Consider the following 10,972-nt stretch of genomic DNA (forward strand, 5'->3'; position numbering starts at 1 on the left):
ATTTGTGCTCTGTCAAGCTGGGAAAATACCTCAAATTGTCCTGTGAAAGCCACCTAAAGCTATCACACGAAATTTTCAATATTCTATAGCTCTCTTCATACAAACTATTAGTCCTAGAGAAGAAATGAATAAGACCTTTATTTGTATGAAATTTAATGTAGTTTAATTTTGTACAGTAATACATTTTCAGTAGAGGTTGTAGTTTTTGAGTTATTCAAGAAAATTATACGAAAGTGACTTTCAAACATACCTCCTTCCTCACACTCAGTACCCATCAGTCAAGATTTTTAGTATGTTGTCCGTGGCACTCCCAACTACCATTTTACATACCAAAATTTGTGACGACTCTCATTATTTGCTGTATTTGACCTTTTTTGGTCTTTTTTCACTGGGCTATTATGCCACCATCTTACTCATAGACTCACAAATTGTAAAAGTGAGGTTTGCATAAAGTTTACCCCCACAATTCCATGAATTTTTACAGCATTAAATTAATAATTAAATTTTTATGTTTGTCTGGGCTTGTTACTATGAAACTATTATGCATGTAAAGGTTGAGTTTAGACTGAATTGCATGTGCAACTAGTTTTTGCATAACGCTTATTTTCTTTCACTTCCAGCACAGGAAAGTTTGAATTGATAATGTTAACATAATGACCGACTAAACTGGTGGCCGGCCAGTCAATAAAGACCAAAAAAGGTCGAATATGGTAAATAACTCATATAGTCGCACATTTTTGTACCGTGGTAGGATAAAGTGCCACAAACAATATACTCCACTAAAAATCCTGACCATTGTATGCTAATCTCGTCAAACATTGTGAAATTTCTTGTTTCTAAATCTAAGCAAAACAGTTTATCATTTTTATTCAATTAACTGGTTTCAATGTCATTTTTTAAATTCCTAATTCTTTGTCATGGTATTTTCTTCATTGCATTGAGTTTTTTATTTGCTATACTTTTCTCACTATCATTCTTTTTTTGCCCAGAATCTGTATCTATTATAATCTGGAACCAAGTGCCAACAAGGACTGCTCATCAGTTGGTAATGTGGCAGCTCTTGTAGCCAGTGAGAGGATAGTTTCAGGGAACCGGTGACAGCAAGATATTACAGTTTGTTTTAGTGCTGAAACTGAACTTTTTCTGTCTTGAATTTGCTTGTAGAGGTTAGCTTCAACAGATGTGAACAAGTCAATCATGATTTTAGTTCTGCACAGACTGTTGACCACCACTGATATATAACATGTAAGGAAGTTGTGGTTGGTTTAGGACAAGAGTTTAAATTCAGAGTTACAAAACAAGTCTCCTGCCACAGTTCAGTCACTGGTCACTTAAATCAGCTGTCAATAGAGCTTCTCACATTTCCAATATACCTTGCGGCAGCCACTTGAAACACTGCTCCACGTTACACATTATCAGCATTTGTGAAGTGACCTGCCACGTTTGCATGTTACCTATTACTGAGTGGTAGCCAGCAGATAATGTGGCAACACTGTAGAGGCAAGTGACAGAGGTCAACTATCAAGTGATTTTAAGCAGACTATAGCAGATCAGCTGTGTGGTCAATGTAACAGGCAGAACTCAATGTGAAAGTTATGGTTAAAAGTATTCTAAGCGAGAGACTTGTATTTTGTCTATATCAACTGATATGTTAATGATCAGACAACTGCAAATACAGGTGTCATTCCTGTGGAAATGGACTGTACTAAGTTAAGTAATTCCTCTTATGTATGCTCTAATGAAGTGAACTAATATTTTGTGTGTTGTAGTATCCGCTCGGTCTCCTCCTGGAGCAAACTTAAAAACCCATGATTGTACTACCAAGTGTATTTTTGTCCAGTAGAACAGTAACAATCACTCCATCTTGTAACTTAAGATAAATCACTTTTTTTTACCTAAGGCAGCAGAGAGCAAAATGCACAAAGGCCATCTGTTGGTCCCCTTCGACAAATGATGGGAAATAGATAAATGATAGGGAATGAAAATGACAAATCATGAGCTGAATATGGGTAACCAATCACACTGCCCGTAAGTAATTTCCTTTGCTTCGTAAATTAACTTTGCTGGCATTCTCTTTACGCAAAATATTAGGTCCTACCCTAACCACAAACAAGCAAAACATGAAATATTCTGAAAAATCAGCTAAATATTAGTGATTCTCATTGGCTACTGTATACTATCACCCAATTGGTTGAAACCTACAATAAGGAATTGCTAACAGAAGCACGTAAGCGAAGATCTGCAGACACTGTAAGTGCTATTTTAGCCCGCATGGCATATGCCATGAGCTACATGCTGCACTGTTTAGCCACGGTAAGCTGACTCTTTTTGCTGGTGCTGCCAGTAATGGAGAAAATCGGTACTAATTGAAAGACATTCATTTGTATATAAGTGCTGTCAATATTTCTGTGTGTGTCACTTCTACTTTCGTATGAGCACGAAATACGGGTAACGGTACCAGCATTGCAGAAGTAGTAAGCACTGCCTTTCCCCTCACTCTCAACATTCCTAATGCAGGGGCAAGGCATGTCTCGTGCTGCCATTCCCAAAAACCAACTTATGAAGAGTCAACTTATTGTGGCCAAACAGTGGATGTCACTTCTACAAAGTTGTCATAATAAATTTGAGCTAACAGTTTATGCACGAGGTGACAAAAGGTTACCTTTAATCACTGTAGTTGACATTTAATCTACAAGTGTTAACTATTGTAGATCAAACCATGTTTTCTATGTAAGAGTATCAGGACACCATACCTGTTGCTGTGGTGGCTGGTTCCAAGGCATACGCTGCTTCAGTTGTTCAAGAAGGGAAGCTTTGTTAACTGTTGCTCCAGCTGCCTGTTGGATGCCAAGAGATGCCGTAGGCAATGACAGAATAGTGCCATCCTGCTGCTGCAATAGTTGTTGTTGATGTTGCTGTTGTTGCTGCTGCTGCTGTGGAGGTGGCAGTGGCGGTGGTTGTTGTTGTTGTTGTTGCTGCTGCTGCTGTGGCTGTTGCTCTTGCTTGAAGTTAGTCACATCTGAGAAACCTAATATTTCAGCTGTAGACAAATCCCCTGTAAGAAGGCAAATATTTTTCAGGAGAAAGTACACAATTTGCAGTAGAGCAATAGAATGCTATTCAACTGATCGACAAACATTTTGAGTTTACAAATGTAAAGAGTCCTGGACAACGCTAAAGAGGAAAGCAATGATGCAGAACAGTAGGAGTACACAAATCACAGAAAGGAATTGCTGCAACCTTACCAACAAAACAGATCATTAAGCTTTGACAGCCACATTTATTATATCATGCAACTGTGCAAAAATAGTACCAAATGCCAAAAAAATCAAATCTCATTATATAGAGTGATACATAAACATTTATGAGAACATAATATACAAAATGTGTCTGGAAAGCAATGCATTTTTTAAAACCAACAGATTTACTGTAGATATCATTAGAAACATTTAATATTCTTTGAAGTAATTATTTTGGGCACCTACACACTGCAACAGTGGCTCTGCCATGGGCAGTAAGCATCTTGGAAGGCTTCCTTTCTGTACGCTCTTGATCCTCGGGAAGCAAAACAATTTGGTCAAAGCCATGTCCAGACTATAGGAAGGTTTCAGTGGGGTCACCAAGTTGTGCTTCTCCAGCTACTCATGGACACACAGAGCAGTGGGTCTTAGAGCAGTGTCTTGGAGGAACTCCCAGGTAGTGGCGATCCCATTTCTCACTCGGACAACTCTCTTTTGTAGTTTTTATCAATGTAGTAGACAGCGTGCACAAAGTTTTGTGGACAACACATTCAACACTGTGCTCATTCTCACTTTTTTTGGTTTTGGGGAACACTGTAGTGGGCCACTCACAGCTTTAACCTCTTGTTTCTGGGTAGTACTTGAAACATGTTTCATCCCCAATAACAACACTGTCCAGGAAAGAAGGTTCAATTTCCATGCACTCGAGAAGTTCAGCCATGTCCGCCACCCAGTGATTCTTCTGACTGTCCGTCAAAAGCTTGGAAACCAGCTTGGCAAACAGCTTCCTCATGTGCAATTTATCGGTCACCAGTTCATGTACAGTTGTATTGAGAATGTTGAGAGTTTCCGCAATCATCCAAACACTCAACCAATGGTTAGAATTTAACAGGTTGTCCCAAATTGCCATCGACAGTTCTGGTTGATGGCCTTCCAGCACAGGTTTCATCAACCACCTCTTCCTGGCCTTCCATAAATACTTTCAATCAACTTGGGAATACTTCAAGCACTGTCTCCATAATCAATTGGCGGGTCTCTACAAGAGATTTGTTATTGCATAACATTGCTCGAGATTTGTGTACTCCATAGCATTTCATGTCACATGCACTAAACAGGGGGTGGGGAGGCAACAACCCTGACACCTCAACTGCTCAGAGTGGACTAGCGAAGGTATTGCTTTGAAGTCAAGTCTCCCCACTTAACCCAACCGGTCGGAACACAATGCAGCCACTTTAAGTGCCAGCACCAAAAAAACTGCACTGCTTTCCGGACATACTTCATATATAAAATTTGCTTATGTAAAACACAAACCTGCTAACTCAAAATCTGATGTCTGTTGTGTAGGAGATTGAGGCTTGGGGAACGTTAAAAGTCGTGGATCATACTGCTTCTCATCACACAAAGAACGCGTTGCAATGCAGCGCAGTATCCAGTCAGGAGTCACTATCTGAACACCTTTTCGTAGTGCACACTCATATTTGTCCTGCAAACAAATTACACTTCTTGAACAAAACTGCAAACAACTCCACCACAGATCCAATTAACTGTTCAAGATTACTATGAGGCAATGGTACTTTATAAACATATTATAATGAAATGGGTAACTACAATTGCACAATGCTTTACTGATATGACTGTTTTTGACTGGTGGATAAATATCTTTTGGTGTTCCAAGAAATGTGCTACCTTCCTGTGTCGCAAGGATTAGTGCCACACCAGAACAGTTGTTTACAAAACATATATGACAAATAAATGCCTCAGAGGGAGATGCTTCGTCCAGGAACTCACATCATGAACTGCTGCAGGTTCCATTACAGCTCTCCCCAATTTGTATAACATTTATTGCTAATGTTGGTAGGTGACTAAAATCTTTCAACACGAGTGTTCCAGCATGACACTAACTCCTCAGATACTCATTAAAAGAAATCAATTTTTTGTCTTGCCTGAAGGCGATTAGTCAATAACCATTTCCAATAAAGCATCAAGCAAATGCTGTTTCAATAATGCTTACTCTGTTATATTAATACAATGCTGGAAAGTACTAGATGGAATACAAATAATGGAAGGAAACCAACTAGTGTGTAGCATTTGCCAGCTTACAGGCACACAAACAAGATCGGATTTGTCACAAAGCTTTAGGACATGAGCTAACAAAATGTCCTTCTGTGGGGCTAACAAAAAACATTAAACACCTGTACTAGTACTTTGTACCAGCGTTGCAAACAATCTTGGGTTACATGCTGTGGTGTTGGAGTGGATGAGACAAATAAGGAGATAGGGACGGGAAGTGAGGAATGGAGGAAAGGGAGAAGGGTTACAACTAGGACATAGAAGTGGCACTTGAATGGGATAGGAATATGCCACCTGTGAGTCTGCATTGGTGCAGGTAAGAGCAGTGCAGCACATGATGAAGTGGAGGAGTGGGTTGCGTGTAGATTAATGGTGCGTAGTGGGAAGCATGATGCCAAGGGTGGAGACTGAAAACAGGAGAATTGTTGGTTGGTTGATTTGGGGAGGGGACCAAACAGCTCAGCCATCAGATTAGGGAAGGATTGGGAAACAAGTCAGCTGTGGCCTTTCAAAGGAACCATCCCGGCATTTGCGTGAAGCAATTTAGGGAAATCACGGAAAACATAAATCAGGATGGTCAGACACAGCTTTGAACCATCATTCTCCCACATGCGAGTCCAGTGTGCTAACCACTGTCCCACCTCACTGGGTCAGAATTATGCAAAAGAGGGAGCTGTTATGATAATTCCCACCTACACGATGAGAAGCAGGTAATCAGGGAACTGGGTCCAGACAGCATGGATTTTGAAGCAGCCACTGAAGAATATTATGTAGAACTCAACAGCATATTCTGTCTCTCTGAGGTCAACTTTGCTCTTGGCTACAGTTTGATAATGTGTTACTCATTCGAGTGAACAGCTGGTTGGGGGTCATGCCCACATAAAAGGCAGTGCACACATTACAGCAGAGTTGGAATATGACATGACAGTTTCCTCAGGTGGTTCTGGTAGGCCAGCATATATCTGATGAGACTAGCACAGGACAGGTCTCTTATCGGGTCACCGTAATGATATCTACATCTCCACCTGCTCTCTACTAACCACTATGAAGTGATGGCAGAGGGAACTTTGTATTCTACAATGTTCTAAACTTTCTTCCCATTCCATTCATTCTTGAGACGAGGGAAGTAAGACTTAAATGCCTCTACAAATGAGGTAACTATCCAAACAAGTATCTGGGATCCTTATGGAGTGATACCTGCGTGGTATCCGATATGTGTTTTCGGAACTGTGTAAATATGTAAATAGGTTTTTGTAGGATATTTGGTGTACATGTTTAAGCACCTGACAGTTCAGGTTTTCAAGCATTTCTTCGACACTGTCCCATGAGTCAAATAACCTGTGCTGTCCTGTTTTGTATACACTTCATGTCCCTTGTTAGACCTATTTTGCACGTATTTCACACTTGAGCATTATTATAGGGTGGGTTGCACAAGTGTTGTGTAAGCAATCTTTATTATAAGCCGACAGTATTTGTCCAGTGCCCTATCAACGAACAGAGATCTATTACTTCCTTTATTCACAACTGACTGTCCATGTTATAATGCCAAAACCTGTAACAAACACATAGAATGAATATATATGGTCGATGTGGCTAGGAGTTAATAGTTGGTCGGACGTATATGGCGGAAGGGTTTTATGGAGCCACTGGAGAGGTGGAGTTCAACATCCAGGCAGGTGGAATGCTGAACAGTACAGGACAAAGTGAAGCAGATTGGTTTCAGGGCTCTCAATGGCATGGTTATTAGCACCCCATTGGAAAATAAAGTAAATACAACAGACATGAAATCATTTCTGAAAAGTATAATGGCAAGGTATTTGCAAGCTAGTTGGTCAGTATGTGACAGTGTCTTATCCCAAAATTTATGATCAGGTAACAGACTGATCCGTAACATAACCTTAGGTCCAAGTTAGTCACAAGGTAACAAACTGGTTGTAAGCTGGCAAAGCCAATGAAAGTGTAAAAAAAGAATTAGATGTTAGAAAAAAAGGAAAGAAAGACTGTGGTCGTGCCACACTAATTTGAATCTTAGCCTGAGGTTGAGGTAAGTTGGCAACTCATAATTTGGTTGTGAGTTTAATAATTAAAAAGTAACAGTTAAGATATACTCAGGAGTGTTACTGTAAAAGGCAACATATCTTCAACCAAATTCAATCTAAAAGTAGTTAACCATATCAAACAGAATCATCTTGACAAATGTGCTAAATGGTCATAACAGATTAGTACAATGCAGTAAGCCTACAACTGAAGAAAAAATTTGTTAGCTTATATTCATGAAATTATAGTCTTCAATTACACAAATTATCAGCACATAAACCAAAACACAATAAAAATCCTTCATAAAACACTGAGTTGTTATCCACTTACACCAGCTGGTTTTGATATAATCAAGTGAGTGCAGCTTCTATCAAGCTGAAGCTGACATTTACCACCATTGAATGTTACCATTGCCCAAAGGGCTTTGGCATCTTCGTAGCTGAGCTGAGAGAGGCATGCTGTGACTCTAACAAAAAGCTGTGTTCCTTCTGGTGGGAATCCTGATGTACTAAGCACATGATTAAAGAAATTATCAAATAAATTCACACACATTTCATTATTTCAATTTTTAAGCAAGTGCAATGAAATATAGCCACATCTCCCACCCAAGACAGACAAAATCCAGAGATTTCATCACACCTTCAACTAAATCCAAGAATTTGTCAGTATTTATGATCATCAACAGTAAAAGTGAAATTAATGGTTCACCAAACACACTTTATTTGGGTGACAAGAAAATAGGAAATTTCTGCTTGTGCAAAAGTGAGGCTCCCAGAACAGACTGTCACATCACTGAACGTCCACTACTCTCCTGTAATTCCAAATCGGCACATCCCTTTATGATAGATTAAGCACAGTTGTGTTTTACATAATACATTTATAATTAGCCATTAATGGTCAACTTGCTAATCCTGCATCACCTGATGCCTTAACACATCTCATTAGGCATAGGGCCTACGTTACTTCTGCTTTCATTACTGACAGCATCAAAATTCACGTAAGTTACAATAAACATGTTACACTAAGAAGTGCTTCACTCCAGCCTATGATCCAAGTGATACCATAGGTCCAGAAGTTTCAAGTAATGGTAGTTTTAATATAAGCAGACGAATCAACAAATTGCGTATACAAGAACCACAAACACATGGGAGAACGAAGTACAATATCAAAGGGTTTCCAACTAATGCTCCAACAATTTTTAAACAATTCTGTCTTGTGACTGCTCCAAAGGTTTCATAAAGGATCATCATAACTTCATGCAAAGGATACGGTAAAAGTTTCCTGCACTGCGCTGATAGTAAAACCCAATTCTGATTTACAGCTGGGACTTCATATAATTCCTTTGCATCACTGATATCACTTTCAGACGCATCTTCACCTATAATGCAATGGGTAACAAAATCATAAAAATAATTCATACGCTCCCCGCCGCCGTCCAACAGCAAACGCAAAACCTGGAACAAAATATATATTTACAGGGCTACAATACAATCAGCTGTTCCACATTAGCATTTCTTAAGCATCGAGTGAGCAAAAACTTACATTATCTTGAGCTTTGCCGCTGATATAAAATTTAACATCTTTAAAAAGTGAAGTATCAGTGAGAATTATATCTTCATTTTCTCCGAGACGCCCGTAAACTTTTACATTGCTGTCAGTATTTTCATTTTCGCTTCCCATGGCTCAACACATATCTAAACAACATAACAATAATGGCGCTACCTATTATCTTTGATGGTGCGGGCAACATCACTTTTGGCGGGCGTAAGTATACACAAACAAAATTGAAATCGATAAATATTCCCTTCGATTATCATTGCGGAGACATACATCAGGTATATCGATAGTCGGCAGGATACGTAACCGATTAAAACGATATTTATCCCGATTCGGGATTTAGTAGATTGCTAAGTTGAAAACATCTTAACAAATTTATCACAATACAAAAAACATTACTTTCACACACAGTAATTTATTTAAAAGGTTATAAGATTGTTTGCGAAAGTAATATCAGAATAAATTTTATCCATTACGGAATACACGCGTTCAGAGCAAGCTCCTAATTGAAAATTAAGTAAGATCTTGCAGGTTGCAGTAACGGCGTTGTCTCTGAGAAATAACCTCCAAGTAGAGACGATACGTTTCTTTAAATTTACTGTTGCTTTGTTTCGATCCGCAACTGAAATTACGATAAAGATAGAACTAAACAGCTTCTAGCCCCTGGAACCACAAAAAAAGTTTTTAACTTGTTCGAACAGCCACGGGGGAAGCCTTCAACATACGTTGATGACACTTTACGTACTGATTATTCTCTTTTCTCGAAAGTTAAATTCAGAGATCTGTAAAGGTGCTGCAGTTGCAAAATTAACCACAAAAATATCTGAAAATGGACGATCACGTTTCAGTCAAAAGCAGCACAAACGATGAAACTTCCTGGCAGATTAAAACTGTGAACCGGACCGAGACTCGAACTCGGGACCTTTGCTTTTCGCGGGCAAGTGCTCTACCATCTGAGCTACCCAAGCACAACTCACGCCCCGTCCTCATAACTTTAATTCCGCCAGTACCTCGTCTCCTACCTTCCAAACTTTACAGAAGCTCTCCTGCGAACCTTGCAGAACTAGCACTCCTGGAAGAAAGGATATTGCGGAGAAGTGGCTTAGCCACAGCGTGGGGGATGTTTCTAGAACGAAATTTTCACTCTACAGCGGAGTGTGCGCTGATATGAAACTTCCTGGCAGATTAAAACTGTGTGCTGGACCGAGACTCGAACTCGGGACCTTTGTCTTTCGCGGGCAAGTGCTCTACCGACTGAGTTACCAAGCACGACTCACGCCCCGTCCTCACAGCTTTAATTCCGCCATTCTAGCACAAACGATATTTACGAGACTGACAGAAAGACTGCCCTCAGAGGGTTCAGGAAGCTGCCGAAAATATGCAACAAAAATATCACCATAACAAACGTACCAGTTCGACAGCATTTCATTATTTGCTTCAGTGACGGTGTGCTGATATAATGAGCGCTAATTTCTCGGAGCTGCAGAAACTGTACAAAAAGATCAGAAGAGACACGAACATAACTAAAACAGAAAGAAATGCTAAAGCTGCCAATCAGAGAGCAGGAATTATTGATGAACTGAATGAAAGCAAGAACCCAATCATCCTTGACTATGTACAGTACTCTTTCAAGCAGAATAAGTAACGCTACTATTAAACTGAACATCTTGGATTTGAACGGAGTCTTTAGTACTCTTAAAGAAGCGGGACAATTTGATGAATTTAACTGAAAATTGCAGTGCAGTGTGAAATATCGTCTGTTTCAGAATCCCTTAATCCAATGTGTTATGATTCACTAATGTAATGATAGTATTAAATTATAGTGATAAAAACAAAAACCCTGAGGTAAATAAAATAATCTTTCCACATAACATCAACTGGGACAAATATGAAATTTTTGAAGATACAATACCTCAAAAGACGTATTTTCTTCTCTGCTAGTCTTTAGACTAGCTCAAACAAGAACGACGACTTCTAATCAAGCTGCAGGCCTATGGGGTATCGTCTCAGTTGTGCGACTGAAGTGATATCAGGTGTTCCCCAGGGAAGCGTCCTGGGACCTCTGCTGT

At 39.5% G+C, this 10,972-nt stretch overlaps 1 protein-coding gene across 2 annotated transcripts in view; it reads right to left on the bottom strand.

Moving 5' to 3' along the window:
- Positions 1–9,100, bottom strand: part of LOC126203079 (PAX-interacting protein 1-like) — a 175,635-nt gene extending 166,535 nt beyond the window's left edge. For both annotated transcript variants that reach the window (XM_049937320.1, XM_049937318.1), the window contains exons 1-5: positions 8,889–9,100; positions 8,616–8,800; positions 7,677–7,854; positions 4,551–4,722; positions 2,754–3,055 (exon numbers count right to left, since the gene is read on the bottom strand). In XM_049937320.1, the coding sequence (XP_049793277.1) occupies positions 2,754–3,055; positions 4,551–4,722; positions 7,677–7,854; positions 8,616–8,800; positions 8,889–9,026 (975 nt within the window). In that variant the 5' untranslated portion in view covers positions 9,027–9,100. The remainder of the gene's footprint in view (positions 1–2,753; positions 3,056–4,550; positions 4,723–7,676; positions 7,855–8,615; positions 8,801–8,888) is intronic.
- Positions 9,101–10,972: the final 1,872 nt, after the last annotated feature.

This window comes from Schistocerca nitens, chromosome 9, assembly GCF_023898315.1.
Source record: "Schistocerca nitens isolate TAMUIC-IGC-003100 chromosome 9, iqSchNite1.1, whole genome shotgun sequence".
NCBI classification, from domain to species: Eukaryota; Metazoa; Arthropoda; class Insecta; order Orthoptera; family Acrididae; genus Schistocerca; species Schistocerca nitens.